General features: G+C 42.2%; 1 protein-coding gene across 1 annotated transcript in view; it reads left to right on the top strand.

Annotated features, from left to right (window-relative positions):
• Positions 1 to 25,650, top strand: part of LOC126203732 (ankyrin repeat and SOCS box protein 8-like) — a 70,126-nt gene that overhangs the window by 10,253 nt on the left and 34,223 nt on the right. The window contains exons 2-3 of the mRNA XM_049938102.1: positions 3,816 to 3,985; positions 4,106 to 4,153. Of these exons, the coding sequence (XP_049794059.1) occupies positions 3,898 to 3,985; positions 4,106 to 4,153 (136 nt within the window). The 5' untranslated portion in view covers positions 3,816 to 3,897. The remainder of the gene's footprint in view (positions 1 to 3,815; positions 3,986 to 4,105; positions 4,154 to 25,650) is intronic.

Genomic DNA, 25,650 nt, shown 5'->3' with positions numbered 1-25,650 from the left:
TAAAAGAATCAGACAAATGCTGTGGCAACTCCAGATGTTGACGCTGTAGGAGAGGCGTTCTACATCACGGTGTGCTTTACCATTAGACGTTCCGGGAGCGTGAGTTCCTGGAAGAGTCAACAGATGTACAGGGTGTTTGAAAATGAATATACAGATTTTAAGGCTTTGTACCATTTATTACATTCAACTTACAGTTTTAAATAATAGGTCAAAAGAAAAACCAACTCAAACAGTTTTTCTTGAAGAGTTCAGTGTGAGCACATTCGTCACATATCGAGCTGATAGGCGATTTCTTTCCAAACCGGGATATGACATACAAAACATTCAATTCACATTATGTGTGTACACCTTTCAACTGTGGTGAAATGTCCATTCATCACTGAAGACTACACAATACAGAAAATATTTATCGTCATGCAGCAGCATTTCGTTTGTAAAGATGGCACGTAAACCGTAGTCTGTAGGTATTAAAGCTTCGACAAGGACGTAGTTGTGAGCGTCTTCTTAAACGTCTGCACACAGATGTTACTGGAACTGCTAATTCACGACTAGACTTCGGAACTGATTTCTTGGGACGACGCGTAAGAGACTGTCACTCCCTCAACACGTTCTTCAGTCACTCTTGGTCGTTCCATACTCTTCCCTTTGCGCACAGCTGTACAAACGAAACTGTTTGAGTTGCTCTTTCATTTGATGTGTTATTTATAATTGTAAATTGAATGTAATAAATGCTACGATACCTTAAAACCTGTATATCCATTTCGAAATAACAGCTATTGTCCCCTCCTGTGTAAATCTCGATGAAGTCCGTGAAGATAAAATCAGAGATTCGTGCCCGGACGAAGGCTTCCCACCGATAGTCCTTTGCGCGAACCATTCGCGATTGCAACAGGAAAAATGGGCAATGATATTGGTACACGAAGTACCCTCTGCCACAATCCGTTGGGTGGCTTGCGGAATATAGATGCAGATATGAACATCAAGAAAAGCAAAACGAGCGTAATGAAATGTAGCTGAATTAAATCAGGTAATGCTGAGAGGATTAGATTAGGAAATGAGACACTTAAAGTGGTAGATGAGTTTTGCTATTTGGCGTGCAAAATAACTGATGGTCGAAATAGGATATAAAATGCAGCCTGCAATGGCAAGAAAAGCGTTTCTGAAGAAATTTGTTAACATCGAGTATAAATTCAAGTGTCAGGAAGTCTTTTCTAAAAGTATTTGTATGGAGTGTGGCCATGTATGGAAGTGAAACGTGGACGATAAATAGTTTAGACAAGAAGAGAAGAATCTTTCGAAATGTGGTGCTCCAGAAGAATGCTGAAGATTAGATGGGTAGATCACGTAACTAATGAGGAGGTACTGAACAGAATTAGGGAGAAGAGGAATTTGTGGCACAATTTGACTAGAAGAAAGGATCGGTAGATAGACAAGTTCTGAGGCATCAAGGGTGCACCAGTTTAGTATTGGAGGGAAATGTGTAAGCTAAAAACCGTAGAGGGAGACCAAGAGATGAATACACTAAGCGGATTCAGAAGGACGTAGGTTGCAGTAGTTATTCGGAGATGAAGAGGCTTGCACTAGATAGAGCAGCATGGAGAGCTGCATTAAACCAGACTCTGGAATGAAGACCACAACAACAACATGTAGATATAGATACAAGTTGGCGTTTTTTGACAGACGCTGCTGTAGATGCTGTTGCTGCAAGCATGGAAGTTGTGAGATAATAATGTTAGCACTGCGAAACAGCGGTTTGTCAACAGGAAGCGGTCAGCGTGTCGACAGACGCCGCGACTTCCCCTTGGTGCTGACGCAGTTCGGCCAGACACGTAGGAGACTGGTTGAGCGGTGTGTGGAGGGGGGGGGCGGAGGTACAAGAGCTGTGGCGAGGCTGTTGCTACGGCGGAGCGGGCGCAAGTGCTCCCCGTCACCGTATAGTGCAGTGAAGAGAGGAGGTGTGGGTGGTTATTCATTTATTTCGTACAACTCGCTGCCTCATAATATTTATTTCGTAGTGATTCATAAATAAAGGTTTAATTTTTAAACAAGATGTTTGATGAAATGGCCTAATACAATGAGTTACGACTGACCGCATGAGAGTGTCCAGTTACAACAGTACATTGCCGTACTCCTTTTCCCTTATTTGAAAGTAGTGGAGCATAAGAAAGGTGTACGCCACATAAAGTTTTCTGGTCAAACAAAGTTCCCATTTCTTTTGACAAAGGGTTTAATTTTTTGTGTGTAGGGCTGATATGATATTCAAAATTGTATGAATTGTCATTCTGGTATAGTTTTACTAAAAGCGGTTAAGCATTCATTAGTTGCCTCGCGTTCTCGTGAGTTCGCTCCAGGGTAAACGCCAGGCCGCGGGTGCAAGCGAATTGTTGTGAACAGATGGACAGTGGAAAGCTGTCAGCGGATGCTCTTTCTGCTGTGTTAGCCTCCATTCGCTCCGGTCTGAAGTAGGTCTAATGGAAATAACGCGTAACTAGTGATGCACAATTTCGCAATGATGCGAAAATTAAAATGAATGTGTGAATATATATTTGTACATATATCTGTAAGGTTTGAACAGATTCTAATCTGCCTGATTACTATATGAACAAAAACTGGTATAGGCAAACACTTACTTGGGGGCAGGGTGCAGGGTGGGGTTTACAATATAGAAAACGACCTACATTTGTGTCGAATCGTCAAACATTTACAAAATCATACTCTTCTAACACCACGTGTAACTTTTAAGACATGTGAAGTAAATGAACTGTTACCTTTTGCGATGTATACAGTTTACCTTTCATACGATATCTTGTGCGCTATGATAGCTGAAACTGTTTGTTTAGTTATTAATTTTCTACTTCAATTCATGGGGAGTCTGTGGCCATTTGCGTTTTGGCCATCTTGTATCGGGCATACATAGCAAGTAACTATATTAGGCCGGCCGGAGTGGCCGAGCGGTTCTGGGCACTACAGTCTGGAACCGCGCGACCGCTACGGTCGCTGGTTCGAATCCTACCTCGGGCATGGATGTGTGTGATGTCCTTAGGTTAGTTAGGTTTCAGTAGTTCTAAGTTCTAGGGGACTGATGACCTCAGCAGTTGTCGCATAGTGCTCAGAGCTATTTGAACCATTTGACTATACTAGAGTGGTCCCTTTCTTTCTGTGCAGTCTAAAATTGTACTATTGACGTCCATGATCGCTCTGATAGTCAGTTGTAACATGAGTAAGCGTGGAAAAGCCACAAATGCGTCTTGAAATATCCATCTCGACAGCCGACAGGAGGTCTTTCAGTCTGTAAGCTACCACAACCCCACAACCTCGCTCCATAGGTTGTGACACTTTCGACAGTGAACTGATAGATGGTATGTTGTGTTCTGCATGTTATATTGCTTTTCCAGAGGATACAATTTAGTTGTTTTGCGGCTCGCTTGGTCAGGCCACTTTTATTATTTATATCATTCAAACTTCTCCTATTTGACGGCAGTGTCACGCCCTGGTATTTGAAGCTAGGACGCCCTGCAACAGTACCATCAACCACTTGTACGTCATCAACGGTATTTTCTCCCACCTTCAGGTACTCTGTTTTAGCACTTTCTCACAATTAATCAGATGTAAATAGGATTACGGTAACTCAGCTGCTTCGGAAAAATTTGTGGTTAATATTTAAGCAGAACCAGTTAGCATATATTGGCCACAGCGAATCTTGTTATGTAACGTAATCAAAGTTAGGTTGAAACATTAATTTTACTAGTTAATTTCATATATAACGTGTAGTAATGAAATTATTTGCGTAATTATATTTATTCATAAACTTACAGGTTGTTCGACAGTGCGCACATTTTATCAAAATATCTCGAGGGAAAATATTTTTTCTTGGCTCAGTACTTCCGTCCTTTCATTATGGTCCTCAGAAGCATCAGCTTTTCCATCTGCCTTTTTATGACAGTAGCCACAGCGACAAACTTCAGTGAGCGAAATTCCTTTAAAGGTAAAAATTTTACTTTTTTCTTTTATAATTCTGTGTATAATCATGAATAACAATGTTACAGCCAGGCGTGAAATGCATGTTCCGTTTTTCCACTGATATTTGTATTAATTTCCTTTTCAGGATCTGATCCGGAAGTGACGGTCTACCGTTTCAAAACCGGTAATCTAGGTACGTAGCCTATTATTTGTTCCATTATTCCTTAGCACACGTAGTGGTTCAAGAACTGCAGTCGCAGCTGTCCCATCTCATCGTGGTTGTCTTATTTCTTGATTTAATAACTGCCTCGAGTCACAGTCTAATCATGTGACTCTTATGAATGATCTCTGTAACATCATTGCTTTTTGGTATTATATACTCTAGTAGTTGGAATGCTATTTATTTATCCATTGTATACATGCTCCATAGGTCATTGCACGGATAATTGTAGCACGGCTGTGGAATGTATCACTACCATTTTGACAAACAAATGCTTGTTCAGTGTAGATCACTATAACATATGAACAGTAAAAAGTAAGAACGCAAGTAAGTAAGAAACGAATCGATAATAATTAAACAAGCTGCTGCTTTAAAAACACAATACTGATGTACAAGCAATGGCAAACTCTCCTGGCATTATCTACACAATGTTATCATAATAAACTCCTTATATTCACAGTACATATGTAACCAATCAAAAAGTATGAAGCTAATAATGTCAGTCACTTATTTTGTATTTGTCTTTTACAAAATCATGAGTAGAGTACCAGGAGCTACCGAACAGAAACTGTTAGGGTCGTGTTTAGAAAACGGTTTCCTGTTTCTTATGCATTCAAAATCAATGCGAAGTTGGTTCAAACTCATGACAGAATTGTTTCCTTTCATCAACTTTCAGCTTTCAACAGCATTGTATCCTTTCATGAACTGCAGAACTTTCAGTCCTTGCCGGAGGCCATTACTACAGCTCATGTGAACACTTACTGCGATATACAATATAGAGTTGGTTAGAACTATCCGCAAGAGAAAATCTGTGAAATGTGGAGCAGTGGTAAATGTTCACAACTAGACAATTTAATGGGGAAGGACCTTGCACTAATTTTACAAATGGTTCTACTCATTCTTCTCTGGGTAATAAATATAATTTGAGAAAGAGCCGAGTTCGCATAAAAATTAGCGACTTATCTCGTAATGGAACGTATACAAGTAAAAAAGGAAGCTTTATGACTCCCTGGTCAATAACGAGAGAAATTCATTAAAAAACACCCCTCGAGTTACCTCTTCACAGTATCAACTATGTTAGATTTCCATTTTAGTTGTTTGTTGTTGTTGTGGTCTTCAGTCCTGAGACTCCATGCTACTCTATCCTGTGCAAGCTTCTTCATCTCCCAGTAACTACTGCAGCCTACATCCTTCTGAATCTGCTTAGTGTATTCATCTCTTGGTCTCTACGATTTTTACCCACCACGCTGCCCTCCAATACTAAATAGGTGATCCCTCGATGTCTCAGAACATGGCCTGCCAACCGATCCCTTCTTCTAGTCAAGTTGTGCCACAAACTCCTCTTCTCCCCAATTCTATTCAATACCTCCTAATTAGTTATGTGATCTACCCATCTAATCTTCAGCATTCTTCTGTAGCACCACATTTCGAAAGCTTCTATTCTCTTCTTGTCCAAACTAGTTACCGTCCATGTTTCACTTCCATACATGGCTACACTCCATACATATACTTTCAGAAACGACATCCTGACATTTAAATCTATACTCGATGTTAACAAATTTTTCTTCTTCATAAACGCTTTCCTTGCAATTGCCAGTCTACATTTTATATCCTCTCTACTTCGACCATCATCAGTTATTTTGCTCCCCAAATAGCAAAACTTCTTCACTACTTTAAGTGTGTCATTTCCTAATCTAATTCCCTCAGCATCACCCGACTTAATTCGACTACATTCCATTATCCTCGTTTTGCTTTTGTTGATGTTCATCTTATACCCTCCTTTCAAGACACTGTCCATTCCGTTCAACAGCTCTTCCAAGTCCTTTGCTGTCTCTGACAGAATTACAATGTCATCGGCGAACCTCAAAGTTTTTATTTCTTCTCCATGGATTTTAATACCTACTCCGAACTTTTCAGTAAAGCTGCATGCCCTCGGGAAAAATTACGGCTGTAGTTTCCCCTTGCTTTCAGCCTTTCGCATTACCAGAACAGAAAGGCCATTTTGGTTAGTGTTACAAGGCCAGATCAGTTAATCATCCAGACTGTTGCCCCTGCAACTACTGAAAAGGCTGCTGCCCCTCTTCAGGAACCACACGTTTGTCTGGCCTCTCAACAGATAGCCCTCCGTTGTGGTTGCACTTACGGTACGGCTATCTGTATCGTTGAGGCACGCAAGCCTCCCCACCACCGTCAAGGTCCATGGTTGTAATGAGAGTAGACACCTACGAATTTTGTGCTATGTACCTCCTGTAACAGTTCATTACTGTACATAGATATAAATTACATTTTATGGCTGAAGGGCAATTGAATGTAATTGGCCTTAGATAGGTTGGCTCATAGGGGGTTTATGGTAAACATGAGGCAAACAGGGAAAGGAAGTTATTAGTCTGTAGCTGACACAATTTTAGTCATCCTGTTGGCGTCGCCGGAAGTCATTAATTTAAGCTACACTTACCTCCCGTTACCTTGTTGTTACCATACACTGGAGACGAAAGGGAACACAGGAAGGAACCTAAAAGTATGCAAAACACTAACGTGATGCCACAGACAATAGCTGTCAGTAGGACAGGATTTCAGCTGACTATCTGACGAGCTATTGATGGTATAGTGATCAGCGTTTGCTAATAGGAGATCGTGATAAACACAAGGGCTTCGGTCAAACCACAGACTATACTTACTGACAAATATTTTTAGTTTAGGTGCTCTGTCATAATTTTAATGACTGCAACATTCTTCTGAAAGGGAAATTATTTTCTTTTAATGACTACGTAGCCTTCAAGATATTTGCCCCTTTCTTATGAATAAATTATTCTAATAATTTCTAAAAGACAGGAAGGTGACGTTTGTGGCATCCTGTTATGGTCTGTCATTGTTTTGTGTATGTTGTCTTTTCTTGAAGAAATCATAGAATGACATATTTCATTCTGTGTGAATTGCTGCAAGAAAGACGTGACTCAATACCAGTACTGTACATATTTCCCTTGATTAGGTTTTCAACAGCTTATTTGATATACTATCATCTCAAATTATGTGTATTTCTTAAAGGTGTGATGGTTCAAAAATGGTTCAAATGGCTCTGAGCACTATGGGACTCAACATCTGAGGTCAAAAGTCCCCTAGAACTTAGAACTACTTAAACCTAACCAACCTAAGGACATCACACACATCCATGACCGAGGCAGGATTCGAACGTGCGCCCCTAGCGGTCGCGCAGTTCCAGACTGAAGCGCATAGAACCGCTCGGCCACAGCGGCCGGCTGTCATGGTTCTGTCGTGTTAACTGATGGTTACAGACGATTGAGTAATTTCTTGATCGACGTAGGTAATTAGTTGCTAGAGGACACATACTGCAAGGTGCAGTTCCAGTGGTATATGAGGAGTCTCGCATGCCCCCTTTTCATAAGGACTGGTTTGATGCGACGCACCACGACTTCCCATCCTGTGCCGGTCTATTGATCTGAGAGCAGCACTTTTTCCCTACGTCCTCAATTATAAGTATTAACTCGATATGTTCCAGCGTCTGTCTTCCCTTACAGCTTTTGCCCTCTACCCTTTCTCTGGTACCACAGAAGTTATTCCCCGATGTCTGAACACATGTCCGTCATCCAGTTGTTTCATTTATTATTTTCCACATATTCCTTTCCTCGTTTTTTCTGTGGAGAAACTAAAAAAATTCTTATTATGTCAATCCACACCAATTTCAATATCATCCTATAGTACTACGTCTCCAACGCTTTGATTTTTTTCTTCTCCTATTTCTCCATGATCGATGATTAATTTTCATGCAACGCTGTGCTCGAGACATTAATTCTTAGGTATTGCTTCCAAATTAAGGCTTACGTTTGATACTAATTAACTTCCTTAAGCAAGAAACGCCCTGTTTGCCTCTGCTAGTCTCCTTCATATATCCTCCTCATTTCGTCCTTCATGAGTAATTTTGCTTCCAAGAAAGCAGTATCCCTTTACTTTGTATATTTCGTTGTCCCCGGTTTTTATCTTAATTTTGCGACTAATTTCACTTCTGCTACACCTTATTACGTTCGTCTTTCTTAGGTTTACTCTTAGTATATAATCTGTATTCATTCAGCACTTCATTTCATTCAACAAACCTTATAATTATTCCTGACTTTCATTGATAGCAATTCATCTGTTAATTTTATTACTGATGTCCTTTCACTCTGATTTTATATGTACTCCTAAGCCTTCCTTTTATTTCAGTAACTGGTTTTTAAATGTACAGAATGAAGAGTACGGGAGCAATTACACCAAAGCCTTACACCGTCCGTAAAGTGAGCTCTTTTCTATTTGTCTTCCTTACTTAATGGTCCGTCTTGGTTCTTGTACAATACTTTTTATAGGCCTACGAACCCTGTAAAAGCCTCTTGATTCTTCTTATCTCTCTCTTGCATTACCAAGTACATTGCAGCACTTGCCTCTTTAATGTTTCCTGTGGGCTAACAGACCGTCATGTAACTCCATCACTATTTGTCTCTGCCGCTCTTATGTATGTTATCCTTGTGAGAAACTTGGATGCCTGATATATTAAAATGATTATACAATAGTTGTCGCATTTAACTGCTCTTTCTGTCTTCATGATTGTGTTGATGATATTTTACCAAAAGTTTTATCGAATGCCTGTAGTCTTATAGATTCTATACACACATTGGAAGAGTCGATTGTCTGCCACTTTCCCAATGATTCCGGATAAATGTCATTTGAACGTTCTACCCGATTGGTTTACAAGCCAGTTTGCTGACGATTTCGGTAAAAACTTTTCATGGTAGCTCAGTCTCTGCCCTATCTTCCTCTCAATAACCTACTACCGTTACACCATTATCTGCTCCTGTTGATAGTATCCTATATTCATATGAATAAAACTCCTCATCATCCTTCCATTGCACATTGCTGATGCCCACTGTACAAGGTGTCTCAAACCTTTTGGATCTAATTGAAACAGGTAATTATTACAGGTTCACAACAGATTATGTTGAGATAGGGCACCAACGTTCCGAAATGCATATTTATTATGGGTATATCTATATCCCAACATGACGGGTTTGTTTTCCTGCTCATCCCCCTTAACGGACATTTTTGTACATTAAGAGTTAGCTGCCACTCATCACACCAACTAGAAATTTTGTCTGGGTCATCTTGTATCAACCTACCGTCAATTGTCTTCGACACCTTCCTGCACACCAAAACTTCATCAGCGAACAACCACACATTGCTGGCCACCCTGTCTATCAGATAAGTTATGTATGTGGAAAACAGCAACAGTCTTATCACACTTTCCTGGAGCACGCCTTATGTTACCCCTGTCTGCCATAAACACTCGCTGTCGAGGACGGCATACTGGGCATACATGAGCTCATAACAGCAGCATAGCTCATAGTAATTGTTCGAAGTGACGTCCACGAGTCTCAATGCATGCATGGCAATGGCGTACGAAGTTCTATTGCACTCTCTCAGAGATGCCTGGTGTCCGTTTTTGCTAAGGGACAGACAGCTTGGACCTTAGGAAGCAGGTTTGCGGGGGCTTCACACGCCGAAATCTTGACGTAAATCCCGAGAAAAAAGTCCAGAGCCAAGAGTTACAGTGACTGTACTGGCCGTGGGGCAGGACTGCAGCTGCCAATCCAGTTTTGAGGGTGTGTGTTGTTCATGCGCTTACGGAAACTGACAACGAAGTGGGCTTATGCACTGTCGGGCTGAAACAACATCCTTTCGTAGGCAACAAGGAGTCCAGTCTCTAACAACTGTGGGAGCACATCTCGCAGGAACAGCAGGTGATGTGGATCAGTCAAACAGGGAAGCAAGTTGCTAGTAGATGATCTTGCACAATGGCCACCCATACATAGACAGAGAATTGTTGCTGCTAGCCACCAGTCTGTGTGGAATGGGGATTGTTATCACTCCAGACTTTCTGTGACATGCATTGACTTGGCGATTGTCGTTCGAAGAAGTATTATTAGCTATGTTGTTGTTATGTGGTGTATGATGTGTTTATCCATACCACAATAAATGGGAAGTGCCTGCCATTGGTTCCCTATCTCAATATAATAATCGGTTATGGGCATCTGTTTCAATTTGACCCAAAAGTTTTGACTCACCCACTGTCTACAATGAGCCTTGGCATTACCCTTTACAGATTTTCGAGCATCAGTATCACACTCAGACTTCTCACACTCCACTCTCTGATCCTTACAATGTTACCATTTTCTTGGTTGCGGTATTCAGTTTTTTCCTTATCATCGCCATCCCCCTTGTACTCTTCTTGTAGAGACAGGAAATCCAAAATCGTTTTTCAACGGAAATGTTAACATGACATCTTTGACGTTTATAGGCCATATGTTCCGTGGAAACACATATGTGTCTTTGATGCAGTAGTTCCCCCTGCCTTCTGCATCCTCCTGCTAATCATCTTAGTTGGTTGTGTTTAGGTTTGGCGCACCTGATGTTCCTAAACATAGGGCTGGTAAGACCCACCAGTCCACTGTAACTGAAAGTTCTCTTCCGTCCTTATTTCAGCGATTAGACTTTGATGCACTGGTGGAATGTTACGTGGCAAAATGAACAGCAATATTGTCTTCCCTTTCTGAATAGCTTGGATTTTAGAAGCCCCCAGATATGAACGGTACATAGCATCATTTCACTTTTACAAAGTACAGTAGCAGTGGAGGGTTCTACACTGTCTAGATCACTCCACACTTAAAATAATGTGTTCTTTTAATAACATGACTGCTTCCTTGTGTGATGACTTTTGTGTGTCACTTACGTCAATAATTCTGATCACAGCAAGCATACAATAATTGTGATAGCGCTTTTGTGTTTTAATTAGTTTCCTAATTTTCACTTGTCCGAGAATCACTTATTACGGCTTGTACATACAAAAGCCCTCCCCCCCATGAACCATGGACCTTGCCGTTGGTGGGGAGGCTTGCGTGCCTCAGCGATACAGATAGCCGTACCGTAGGTACAACCACAACGGAGGGGTATCTGTTGAGAGGCCAGACAAACGTGTGGTTCCTGAAGAGGGGCAGCAGCCTTTTCAGTAGTTGCAAGGGCAACAGTCTGGATGATTGACTGATCTGGCCTTGTAACAATAACCAAAACGGCCTTGATGTGCTGGTACTGCGAACGGCTGAAAGCAAGGGGAAACTACGGCCGTAATTTTTCCCGAGGGCATGCAGCGTTACTGTATGATTAAATGATGATGGCGTCCTCTTGGGTAAAATATTCCGGAGGTAAAATAGTCCCCCATTCGGATCTCCGGGCGGGGACTACTCAAGAGGATGTCGTTATCAGGAGAAAGAAAACTGGCGTTCTACGGATCGGAGCGTGGAATGTCAGGTCCCTTAATCGGGCAGGTAGGTTAAAAAATTCGAAAAGGGAAATGGATAGGATAAAGTTAGATATAGTGGGAATTAGTGAACTTCGGTGGCAGGAGGAACAAGACTTCTGGTCAGGTGAATACAGGGTTATAAATACAAAATCAAATAGGGGTAAGGCAGGAGTAGGTTTAATAATGAATAAAAAGATAGGAGTGCGGGTAAGCTACTACAAACAGCATAGTGAACGCATTATTGTGGCCAAGATAGACACGAAGCCCACGCCTACTACAGTAGTACAAGTTTATAAGTCAACTACACTCCTGGAAATGGAAAAAAGAACACATTGACACCGGTGTGTCAGACCCACCATACTTGCTCCGGACACTGCGAGAGGGCTGCACAAGCAGTGATCACACGCACGGCACAGCGGACACACCAGGAACCGCGGTGTTGGCCGTCGAATGGCGCTAGCTGCGCAGCATTTGTGCACCGCCGCCGTCAGTGTCAGCCAGTTTGCCGTGGCATACGGAGCTCCATCGCAGTCTTTAACACTGGTAGCATGCCGCGACAGCGTGGACGTGAACCGTATGTGCAGTTGACGGACTTTGAGCGAGGGCGTATAGTGGGCATGCGGGAGGCCGGGTGGACGTACCGCCGAATTGCTCAACACGTGGGGCGTGAGGTCTCCACAGTACATCGATGTTGTCGCCAGTGGTCGGCGGAAGGTGCACGTGCCCGTCGACCTGGGACCGGACCGCAGCGACGCACGGATGCACGCCAAGACGGTAGGATCCTACGCAGTGCTGTAGGGGACCGCACCGCCACTTCCCAGCAAATTAGGGACACTGTTGCTCCTGGGGTATCGGCGAGGACCATTCGCAACCGTCTCCATGAAGCTGGGCTACGGTCCCGCACACCGTTAGGCCGTCTTCCGCTCACGCCCCAACATCGTGCAGCCCGCCTCCAGTGGTGTCGCGACAGGCGTGAATGGAGGGACGAATGGAGACGTGTCGTCTTCAGCGATGAGAGTCGCTTCTGCCTTGGTGCCAATGATGGTCGTATGCGTGTTTGGCGCCGTGCAGGTGAGCGCCACAATCAGGACTGCATACGACCGAGGCACACAGGGCCAACACCCGGCATCATGGTGTGGGGAGCGATCTCCTACACTGGCCGTACACCACTGGTGATCGTCGAGGGGACACTGAATAGTGCACGGTACATCCAAACCGTCATCGAACCCATCGTTCTACCATTCCTAGACCGGCAAGGGAACTTGCTGTTCCAACAGGACAATGCACGTCCGCATGTATCCCGTGCCACCCAACGTGCTCTAGAAGGTGTAAGTCAACTACCCTGGCCAGCAAGATCTCCGGATCTGTCCCCCACTGAGCATGTTTGGGACTGGATGAAGCGTCGTCTCACGCGGTCTGCACGTCCAGCACGAACGCTGGTCCAACTGAGGCGCCAGGTGGAAATGGCATGGCAAGCCGTTCCACAGGACTACATCCAGCATCTCTATGATCGTCTCCATGGGAGAATAGCAGCCTGCATTGCTGCGAAAGGTGGATTTACACTGTACTAGTGCCGACATTGTGCATGCTCTGTTGCCTGTGTCTATGTGCCTGTGGTTCTGTCAGTGTGATCATGTGATGTATCTGACCCCAGGAATGTGTCAATAAAGTTTCCCCTTCCTGGGACAATGAATTCACGGTGTTCTTATTTCAATTTCCAGGAGTGTAGCTCAGCAGATGATGAAGAAATTGATGAAATGCATAATGAGATAAAAGAATTATTCAGGTAGTGAAGGGAGACGAAAATTTAATAGTCATGGGTGACTGGAATTCGAGTGTAGGAAAAGGGAGAGAAGGAAACGTAGAAGGTGAATATGGATTGGGGCTAAGAAATGAAAGAGAAAGCCGCCTGGTAGAATTTTGCACAGAGCACAACTTAATCATAGCTAACACTTGGTTTAAGAATCATGATAGAAGGTTGTATGCATGGAAGAACCCTGGAGATACTAAAAGATATCAGATAGATTATATAATGGTAAGACAGAGATTTAGGAACCAGGTTTTAAATTGTAAGACATTTCCAGGGGCAGATGTGAACTCTGACCACAATCCATTAGTTATGACCTGTAGATTAAAACTGAAGAAACTGCAAAAAGGTGGGAATTTAAGGAGATGGGACCTGGATAAACTGACTAAACCAGAGGTTGTAGAGAGTTTCAGGGAGAGCATAAGGGAACAATTGACAGGAATGGGGGAAAGAAATACAGTAGAAGAAGAATGGGTAGCTCTGAGGGATGAAGTAGTGAAGGCAGCAGAGGATCAAGTAGGTAAAAAGACGAGGGCTAGTAGAAATCCTTGGGTAACAGAAGAAATATTGAATTTAATTGATGAAACGAGACAATATAAAAATGCAGTAAATGAAGCAGGCAAAAAGGAATACAAACGTCTCAAAAATGAGATCGACCGGAAGTGCAAAATGGCTAAGCAGGGATGGCTAGAGGACAAATGTAAGGATGTAGAGGCTTATTTCACTAGGAGTAAGATAGATACTGCCTACAGGAAAGTTAAAGAGACCTTTGGAGATAAGAGAACCACTTGTATGAACATCAAGAGCTCAGATGGAAACCCATTTCTAAGCAAAGAAGGGAAAGCAGAAAGGTGGAAGGAGTATACAGAGGGTCTATACAAGGGCGATGTACTTGAGGACAATATTATGGAAATGGAAGAGGATGTAGATGAAGATGAAATGGGAGATACGATACTGCGTGAAGAGTTTGACAGAGCACTGAAAGACCTGTGTCGAAACAAGGCCCCCGGAGTAGACAACATTCCATTGGAACTACTGACGGCCTTGGGAGAGCCAGTCCTGACAAAACTCTACCATCTGGTGAGTAAGATGTATGAAACAACCGAAATACCCTCAGACTTCAAGAAGAATATAATAATTCCAATCCCAAAGAAAGCAGGTGTTGACAGATGTGAGAATTACCGAACAATCAGTTTAATAAGCCACAGCTGCAGAATACTAACACGAATTCTTTACAGGCGAATGGAATAACTAGTAGAAGCCGACCTCGGGGAAGATCAGTTTGGATTCCGTAGAAATACTGGAACATGTGAGGCAATACTGACCTTACGACTTAACTTAGAAGAAAAATTAAGGAAAGGCAAACCTACGTTTCTAGCATTTGTAGATTTAGAGAAAGCTTTTGACAATGTTGACTGGAATACTCTCTTTCAAATTCTAAAGGTGGCAGGGGTAAAATACAGGGAGCGAAAGGCTATTTACAATTTGTACAGAAACCAGATGGCAGTTATAAGAGTCGAGGGACATGAAAGGGAAGCAGTGGTTTGGAAGGGAGTAAGACAGGGTTGTAGCCTCTCCCCGATGTTATTCAATCTGTATATTGATCAAGCAGTAAAGGAAACAAAAGAAAAATTCGGAATAGGTATTAAAATCCATGGAGAAGAAATAAAAACCTTGAGGTTCGCCGATGACATTGTAATTCTGTCGGAGACAGCAAAGGACTTGGAAGAGCAGTTGAACGGAATAGATGGTGTCTTGAAGGGAGGATATAAGATGAACATCAACAAAAGCAAAACGAGGATAATGGAATGTAGTCGAATTAAGTCGGGTGATGTTGAGGGTATTAGATTAGGAAATGAGACACTTAAAGTAGTAAAGGAGTTTTGCTATTTGGGAAGCAAAATAACTGATGATGGTAGTAGTAGAGAGGATATAAAATGTAGACTGGCAATGGCAAGGAAAGCGTTTCTGAAGAAGAGAAATTTCTTAACATCGAATATAGATTTAAGTGTCAGGAAGTCATTTCTGAAAGTATTTGTATGGAGTGTAGCCATGTATGGAAGTGAAACATGGACGGTAAACAGTTTGGACAAGAAGAGAATAGAAGCTGTCGAAATGCGGTGCTACAGAAGAATGTTGAAGATTAGGTGGGTAGATCACATAACTAATGAGGAGGTACTGAATAGGATTGGGGAGAAGAGGAGTTTGTGGCACAACCTGACCAGAAGGAGGGATCGGTTGGTAGGACATGTTCTGAGGCATCAAGGGATCACCAATTTAGTATTGTAGGGCAGCGTGGAGGGTAAAAATCGTAGGGGGAGACCAAGAGATGAATACACTAAGCAGATTCAGAAGGATGTAGGTTGCAGTAGGTACTGGGAGATGAAGAAGCTTACACAGGATAGAGTAGCATGGAGAGCTGCATCAAACCAGTCTCAGGACTGAAGACCACAACAACAACAACATACAAAAGAACGTTTGTGGTGCTGTTGGGCTCATTTGTATTTCATTTCTAGCAAATAAGATTCGAGCTCAGTTGAATTCAGTTGTACTATTTGAATACATTAGTCAAGAGAAAAGCTATTATCTTGAACGTAACATCGCTCATACAGTGAAAAGTAGGAAAAAAACTTTTATTATTTATATGTGTTTAAAATAGTATTAAAAGTTTGCAAACAATTTTACGTCGGTGTACATGTCATTTACAAATGTATCTCGGTGTACACTTCAGTTGTGGTTCAATGGACAAATTATAGAAATGGGTAATGCCAAGTTGCGTACCATTCTAAGCTTACATTTTTAAATTAAAAATTAAAATTTTGTTCTGAAAACAAGTTGGAAAGTTTGTTGTGGGGCTCTTTCCATAGTGGCCAGCGCACCTGAGATTGGTGATTTACAGTATATTCGCTACCTACACAGTTAAGTCACTTCACTACGCCTGCGTCCTGGATGTATGCCAGTCTATACTTGATGCAGCGTGTACTCCAGATGTCATTATACGCGGAACTCTCATTACTCGTTGTGCTACCTTCTGCTTAATCCAAAGTAAATGATTTGTCCACCTCTTAATGGTAGAGCGTGACGTGGTGAAGGTGATAATGGGAATTGTAGAAGGTAACTTTTTGTGGTGCCAACTTTATGGTCTCTAGTCGTTGTGCCGGCCGAAGTGGCCGTGCGGTTAAAGGCGCTGCAGTCTGGAACCGCAAGACCGCTACGGTCGCAGGTTCGAATCCTGCCTCGGGCATGGATGTTTGTGATGTCCTTAGGTTAGTTAGGTTTAACTAGTTCTAAGTTCTAGGGGACTAATGACCTCAGCAGTTGAGTCCCATAGTGCTCAGAGCCATTTGAACCATCTAGTCGTTGTATTACTCATTTCTTACAGCAGGGAGATGATAATCACGTAAACACTTAATGTTAAAATTGTCTAAAAGCATTACCTGCAGTCTTCAGTCTGTCTGTTGAGACTTTATTAACACCTGGTAAAGCCGGCCGCTGTGACCGAGCGGTTCTAGCCGCTTCAGTTGGGAACCGCGTGACCGCTACGGTCGCAGGTTCGAACCCTGCCTTGGGTATGGATGTGTGCGATGTCCTTAGGTTGCTTAGGTTTAAGTAGTTCTAAGTTCTAGGGGACTGATGACCTCAGATGTTAAGTACCATAGTGCTCACAGCCATTTGAACCATTTTTTGAACCTGGAAAAATGCTGTCTGTAATACTTTCCTATTTTGATTAATAAGGCACTGCAGTGTGCTTCCAATAATTCTGTTACAATTTCTTTGTACTGATAATTTAATAACTCATAATTGATATTTGAATCAAACTTTAACTAGATAATTAGTATATTGCTTCCCCTAGGGGAAAAAGAAATTCATAACTGTGGAATACTTAGTGGAGGAATATTAATTTGTATCCTACATTCTAAATTTTGTGCAGTTTTCAATTTAGGTAAACTGTACTTCCACGCTTCTCAAAACAGAAGGAAAAAAGAAATTTTATTCTTTTAATTATTAGCGTTTTGAAACAGGAAACTGGGAATATTTAGCAATTTGTTAATTTGTGTATGTACCCAAAATCTTCTTTAGAAGTCAATTTTTCGTCCTAATAATTTATAACGATGACAAGTTTCAGGTAAAAATATTTAATAAACTGTTCGGTAATGTGGTTCGCTGAGTAGGCAAGCACTATATTATTATTCGTGCAAAATTTTGTTTTTGAAGCTTTAATATAGTATGAGATAAAGATACATACGTATGCAAAGCAACGATTATGGGAAATTGAAAGATTTTCATGCCATTTCCTTCTCAATGATTAAATGTTAAAATATACCAGCTCCATAATCTTGTTGATCCTGAGTGTCCTTTTCATCATCTTTAGTTGTGTTTCTTTTATTTGTTATTCTGGCCTCCTTTGTCATGCTTTTAGCAGCTCTTTCACGGTGCAGTGCTGCGCTTGAAAACGCAAGTTTAAACATCTGACCTGAATTTAACAAGATGTTGCTGTTGTAAATAGTGAAAGTAATTGCAAACTTTCAGAGTTGCTAAATGTAAATTCTGAAATAGTGAAAAATCCCTTACGTTTAGTGAGGATGTATCTACATCTACATCGATATTCCGCACTCCACCTTGTGGCACATGGCGGAGGGTACCCTATACCACTATTACTCATCTCCGTTCCTGTTCCACACGGAAACAGAACGAAAGAAAAACGACTATCTATATGCATGCGTCCGTATGTTCCCCAGTTTCTCGTATCTTACCTTTGTGGTCCTTACACGCTATGTATGTTGGAGACAACAGAATATTTCGGTGAGTCAGCTTCAGTTGCCGGTTCTCAGTGGTGTTCCTTGGAAAGAACGTCGCCTTCTCGTCAGGAATTCCCGTTTAAGTTCTCCGCAACACTTGCGTGTTGTTGGAACGTATCAGTTAGAAATCTAGCCCACCTAGAATTGTTTCGATGTCTCCCTTTAACCCGACCTCGTGCAGATCCCAGACACTCGGGCAGTACTCAAGAATAGGTCGCACTAGCGCAGGAACGGGTTTAGGTGGGAAGGGAGAGGAGGCGGGCAAACCGGGATCGCCAAAGAAGAAAAAAACCTTGTTTCACGAACCTCTTACCAACCAGAGCATATTGGTCTATCGATTTTTCATACGACTTTGAAACGCATCCCTGTTGGTTTTTGAACTTTTTTGAACATGTAAGTTCATTTCTGAATGCGTGCATAGTGTAAGTGATGTATCTGCCAGGGGAATCCCCGTGGCATCAAGAGGTAAAAAACTTTCGTGCAGACAAAAGACGACGCGGCTATACTAACGGGGCCGAATAAAAAACCGAACGGGTGAATGTCAATCAATGTTAATGTTGTTGATTGAGTGTGCGAATGATAAGTGTTGTCATAATTATTAACGAAATCCGTAGATTCAGACTACCACAGTGGAAATAAACGACTAACAGGAATAACAGGTAAAAAAGATTACATATTATCTTCTCGGCGATATCCAGCAAAATGAAATTTTGGCAGAAAATTTTTGCCGGATTGCTACATTACTGAGGGACAGTTGTACAGTGTCCGGTTAGCAGCCGCGTAAGTTCTATTCTCGGAATTTCACGGAAAACGCATTGTACGAATACGTAATGACGCCTAACCGGAGAATAAACGCAGGACAAATTAACTGGTGATTCCGGCAGGGTTAGCGAAGTTAACCGGAGAATAAGTTATGACAGTGACAGGAATAGCTACAGGTCTAATGATGGCAAGATTGTTTGTTAGAACGTGGGAGGAGAAGAGACGGGAACACAACACAAATTATATGGAAGAATATGACACTTCCAAATTTATATAAACATTTCGTACTGCTACCACTTTTAGACCTCTGAGAAACTGGAAGATATGAATGAAATGTGAAACTATTACCTAGCATAAACTTTTTGCCTGTGATAAGCTTAATACGTATTTGATACTGGGACTTCATGAATTATGTTCTGTCGTGTTATTTAGGTACACGAGCTAGATAAAAATGAATATTTGTGGCAAGATAGTCTCGCTTATTTGGCATGTGTTATAACTGCTGAAATATTAGAAAGGGCTATTTCCTTTTATGTAGCAGACAGTGACAAAATGAACGTAATCAAATCGAGAAACTACACCACCCTTGGGTATTATTCGAATTAACGGATTATTCACCATTAGACAACGACGTTTTGTCACACAAAAGAGAAGGTTATCAGCTACTAATCAAAAACAGTGCAAATGTTCCGCAGAGTTCTTATTCTGCCGGTCGCAAGTAATCCCACCCAGTGTTAACTGCGAGTTCTTTTTCACGGGGTAAGATGTCAAACCGGCCTACTGCGATCAGAAAAGACACCACAGGACTTCCTAATTTCCAGTGTCCTGAGTACAAGTTCATCGTGTTCATTACAAAATATACACGTTTGAATTTCATAGAGCGAAATATTGTGACGTGCGATAGAAGAATGCTGTGTGAAGAGGCGTGGTACTAAACCAAAGTTCTCGAGCTCACATTATTCTTGGGGAAGAGAGTTGGCTGAAACTGGATGTTGAAACTGCAACGTAACCTTCCAGTACTGGTGGTGGTATAAGTCCACCTAAGTAGGCAGATTATCGTCGCTTTGACCTGTCCTACCGCTCCTGCAAGCTACCGTCTGCAGTGAATGGTTTCTTAAATCCGTGGGTCCACGAAATTCCTGGCCCCTGCCAGTTATTGCTGGGTATTAATAATTTCTAGCGGAAGGTTTTAACGAACCGGTAGAAATTTGAACGCAACGGATAACGCTTTTTTTGAACCACTACACAAGGCACCTACACAGGGCTTAATAGGCAGTACATAGCTTTTATTTGCTTTCATGACCCAGAATTCGACTGTGGTACTGACTGCCACCTATTCTTTATGGTGGAAGGAGTAAATAATCAGTCGAGGGTAGAGATTAATTGATATTTATTCAGTACCGATGGTATTTCAACAACTAGTCGTGTTTATCTTACAATGTACATCATCAAAACCGGTCTCTAGCTAATATGGTTCAGTTTCGCCACGTAATTATGGAATGGGACAGAGGAGCGCAGACCTGGCTTCAATGTAATTCTATACAACCGCACAATTATACCTAAACCCTCGGTTATTACATTCAGTTACAATAGATTACTCAGAACAAGTTCCGCAAAGACAATACAAGCAGAACTAGGTCAGGATGGAAGAGTATTTCGCAAATATTTATCAAATCAGTGGGCATTAAAATCCCATACTTTTCCTAGTGGCACGTGTATTTTACTTAACGCACAACATCGCCAACAAATCAACTCGCTACGGGGGTGCACAAGAAACATCAATGCTGTTCAACCCACATGGCCAAATTTCAGTAGCCAACAGAAACCCAGAAAAATATGGACCCACACGATTATTCCTTCCCTATTTTACACTCGCTCACTATCGTATGATTATTCATCGTGTACAACATATTTTCAGACCGAAACTACAATTTATCAATGCGGCGGTTGCTCCAACGGACCATGTAGCGCGAAACCAAGTTCACAAAGAAAACATATGGAAAATAAATAACAAACCCCAAAATCTTATTGTGAATGGAAGAGCAGATTAAAATTCATTGAATGAGTGAATTTCCGTTAAGCACTGAGCAATAACGTGACCGTGAGCTTAAAGCACATGGTGCGTTGCCTGAACAAGGCACTAACGCAAGGTCTACTGAAATTCGAGTAAATTAAGAAAATCAATTCCCTTATGGGGTTCAGTGGTAATTTCGCGCCTGATTTCAACATCTGGACTTCATTACAGAGCAGATTTCAGACCATCTAATACCTATGTTAACATTATCAAAACGAGAGCTCCTCTCCATGTGTGTCCAGCACCACGACCCACGAACAAGTGCTCTTCCAACCGAATTCGCCTAACCGTTCCGCTTACAAACGTGGTGAGGGTGGCGCGCCAACCTGACAGAGCCAATACGCGCGTCTACGTGTCATCTTTGCCCTGACCTGCAAACTTGGTCTCTGCTAAGCTTGTTCACGCTTTGGGGGTTGGTACGACCCTACCCCAGAACGACCATTCATGCAGTGTTACAATCTGTGCCTAAAGCTTTCTGCTAGTTCACACACTCACTCATTTATACCGTCCAGGCCGCACAAAGGAAAGGAAAATGGGAAACGTGGTACACAACAGAAAAAAATTCAATAAATAACCCTGTTTAGTCAATTCTCTTCTTTTGGACACCAGCGGAGGTATTACCTGCAAGAGAAGAAACTCTTGCTAATAATTTCTGCGTGCTAGCAATTTATTAAAACATTGGACCGGTACAACAAGTTCCGTTTCAAAACCTCTGAGATATTTAGCGAATCGTATCATGTAAATAGTTAAAACAAATTAGAGGCCATAGGAGGGGGAATGTTCATTGCAGTAGAAGAAAATTTTGTTGCTATTGAGGTGGAAGTTGAGTGTGACATTGAAGTCATCTGGTCGCGTATAACAGGTCTACGTGAAACAACTGTTGAATGTTTCTACCGGTCACCCGACTCTGCTGTGACAGTTCTAGAGTCATCCAAAGGAACTTACGGTCAATAGCGCGTAAATGCCCAAATCATGCAATACTAGTTGGAAGCGACTTTAACCTGTCGATTATAGACTGGAATATCCATGGATTCATTGCGGTGGGTACAGCCACACAGTCATACTTCTGAACACGTTTTCTGAAATTTGTCTTGAGCAGCTCGCTCGTCAGCCCACACGCAATGGAAATTTCTTAGAGCTTGTAGCTGCAGATAGGCCGGACCTTATCGACAATGTCAGGGCCAGGTCTTATCGACAATGTCAGTGAAGAAACGGGAATTACCGATCGTGATGTCATTATAGCAACTATGATTACGAAAGTTAATAAATCAGTCAACAAGGCTAGGAGAGTGTTTCTGCTAGTTAGAGCAGACAAGCAGTTATTAGAATCTCACTTACACAGTAAACTGGCATCACTTAGTTCCAGTAAGATGAATATAGACGAATTACGGGCAAAGATTAAGCAGATTGTGAGTCGTGGTCTGGAGAGTGACGTGCATAGTAAGTGGATAAAGGATGGAAACGGCCCAGCATGGCGGGTGCTGAGAAAGCAGAGCCTGTTGCGCTCTCGCTTCAGAGGGGAACACACAAATGAGATCTATACAACAGCTACCACCGTCACACATCAGCAAAAAATCTGGCAGAGAACCCGAGAAAATTCTGGTCTTACAAAAAATGCGTAATCGGGTCTAAGGTTTCCATTCAGTCCCTTGTTGACCAGTCCGGCGTGGCGGTTGAAGATAGCAGAACGAAAGCCCAAGTTTTAGATTTCAGATTCAAGAAATCGTTCACTCAGGAGAATCGTAAAAACGTACCTTCATTTGCCAATCGGACAGATTCTCGTATTATCGACACAGTAATAAGCATACCTGGCTCAGAGAAACAACTGAAAGATTTGAATGCAAATAAATCGCCAGGTCCAGATGGAATCCCAGTTCGATTTTACAAAGAGTACTCTACGGCAAAGGCCCATTCCATAGCTTGCATTTATCGTGAATCTTTTCCCAAGCACAAAGTCCCAAGCGACTGGAAGAAAGTGCACATTACTCAACTATTCAAGTAGGGTAAAAGAACGGATCCGCAAAATTACAGACCAATATCCCTAATTTCTGTTTGCTGTAGAATCCTTGAACATACTCCCATATTCTCAGTTCGGATATAATAAACTTTCTTGAGACAAAGAAGCTTATGTCAACGAATCAATATGGTTTTAGAAACCTTCGTTCGTGTGAAAGTCAGTTTGCCCTTTTCTCACACGATATACTGCGAACAGTGGATGAAGGGCAACAGGCAGATTCCATATTTACAGTTTTTCCAAAAGTTTTCGACACGGTACCTGACTGCACATTGTTAACGAAGGTAAGTGAATATGGAATAAACTCCCAGATATGTGACTGGCTGGAAGACTTCTTAAGTGTTAGAACTCAATACGTTTTCCTCGACGGCGAGTGTTCATCGGATACCGGATTAACATCAAGAGTGCCCCACGGAAGTGTGATAGGACCACTGTTATTCTCTGTATACATAAATGACTTGGCGGACAGGGCGGGCAGTAATCTGCGGTTGTTCGCTGATGAATCCGTGGTGTACGCTAAGGTGTCGAAGTTGGTGTGATGAATGGCAGCTAGCCCTAAATGTGAATAAATGTTCGTTAATGCGGATGAGTAGGAAGATAAAACCTTTAATGTTCCGATACAATATTACTAGTGTCCTGCTTGCTACAGTCAGGTCATAAATATCTGGACATAACATTGCACAGTGATATCAGGTGGAACGAACATGTAAGAACTGTGGTAGGGAAGGTGAGTAGTCGACTTCAGTTTGTTGGGAGAATTTTAGGAAAGAATGGTTCATCTGTGAAGGAGACCGCTTATATGACGCTGGTGCGACCTATTCTTGAGTACTACTCGAATGTTTGGGATCTGTATCAGGTCGAATTGAAGGAAGACATCGAAGCCTCTGCCAGGCACTTAAATGTGATATGCAAAGTATCCATCCAGATGTAGATGAAGCAATCCACCGGTAGGTTCGAAAATCATGTAAGTGTTACGGATATGCTTTGGAAACTCAGATGGGAATCCCTGGTGTAAAGGCGACGTACTGTTCGAGAAACACTACTGAGAAAGTTTAGAGAACCGGCATTTAAAGCTGACTGCCGAACTGTTCTACTGCCGCCAACATAAACTGCGCGTAATGACCTCGAAGATAAGATTCGAGAAATTACTGCTTATATGGAGGCATATAGACAGTCATTTTTCCCTTGCTCTATTTGCGAGTGGAACACGAAAGGAAATGACAAGTAGTGCTACAGGGTTCCCTCCGCCACGCACCGTACGTTGGCTTGCGGAGTATGTGTGTAGATGTAGATGTAGAAATTACATGTCTTACATTTCTTCGAACAATATGTTTTATATATCAAACTCTTCAGAAAGATGGGCGCTACAAAATCAACATATTTTCGAAAAATCGATTGTTTTTTTTAAATTTTGACGTCCTATCTCAAACACTCGACGGTGAGGGGGTGGGGGGAGCCCCATTATCTTCTTCCCCGTTTCGGAAATATCGTTCATCCAGGGCTGCACCAGTGACCTATACGCGATGTTCGAACTGGAAATCTGTTAAGGGATTCTGGAGCAAGCCCATGTTGGGATACTAGACTGTAATTTTGTGGGTCCCTTCTTTCGCCGTCCTTATACACACGAGTCACCTGCGCTTTTTTCCAGTCGTTGGGACTCTGTGCTGGGCGAGAGATTCACGATAAATGCAGGCTGGGTAAGGGGGCCAACGCCGTAGAGCACTGATTGTAAAATTGAACTGGGATTCCATCTAGACTCACTGATTTATCTGCTTTCAAATCGTTCCGTTGTTTCTCTACGCCAGGGAAGCTTATTAGTATGTTGTGCACACGGGAGTCTGTCCGATGGTCAAATGAGAGCATTTTTGCACGATTCCCCCGTGTGAATGAAGTTTTTGAACGTGAAATTTAGAACTTCGGCTGTCGTTTTGCTACCTTCAGCCGCCATACCAGACTGGTCAACAAGAGGCTGAATGGAAGCCTTAGACCCATTAAGCGACTTGAAGTGGAACGATCATGTGTGGACTGTGATAAGAAAGGCGAATAATCGGATTTTGGTTTATTGGGAGAGTTCTAGGAAAGTGCAGTTCATGTGTAAAGGATACCGCATATGGGACGCTAGTTCGACCTACTCGTAAGTACTGCTCGAGTTTTGAGGATCCGTATTAGGTCACATTTTAATCGAGACGGGCTGCTAAATTTGTAACTGGGGGCTTCGAACAACACACAAGTGTTACGGAGGTGCTTCGGGCACTCAAATGTTAATCCCTGCAGGGAAGGCGACGTTCTTTTCGAGGAACACTGTTGACAAAATTTAGAGAACCGACATTTGAAGCTGATTGCAGAACGATTCTATTGCCTCCAAGATACATTTCGCTTAAGCACCACAAAGATAAGAGAAATTAGCAACATCTTGTTGGCTATAGGGAAGACGTTTCAACTTGAGTTTTGAAGCCTGGCGAGCGTTTAGGCCTAATTTCACTTCGCTGTGGTGTAACAGTTTTTTCATCTCTACTATTTCCAAAAAATTTGCGACCTTTTACGATATAAAGTGATTGAAATACGCAGTCACAGCAGCTCGCTGCTCCTTTTGTCACAATGCTAATTCAGAGTGTAGCCATGTTTTGGAATTTACGTTTCGGAAAATGTGTTACAAATGGTGTGTAGTACCA

Source organism: Schistocerca nitens, chromosome 9, assembly GCF_023898315.1.
Source record: "Schistocerca nitens isolate TAMUIC-IGC-003100 chromosome 9, iqSchNite1.1, whole genome shotgun sequence".
Lineage (NCBI taxonomy): Eukaryota > Metazoa > Arthropoda > Insecta > Orthoptera > Acrididae > Schistocerca > Schistocerca nitens.
The sequence above is the reverse complement of the archived record's forward strand: the minus strand, read 5'-3'. Positions and strand labels throughout refer to the sequence as shown.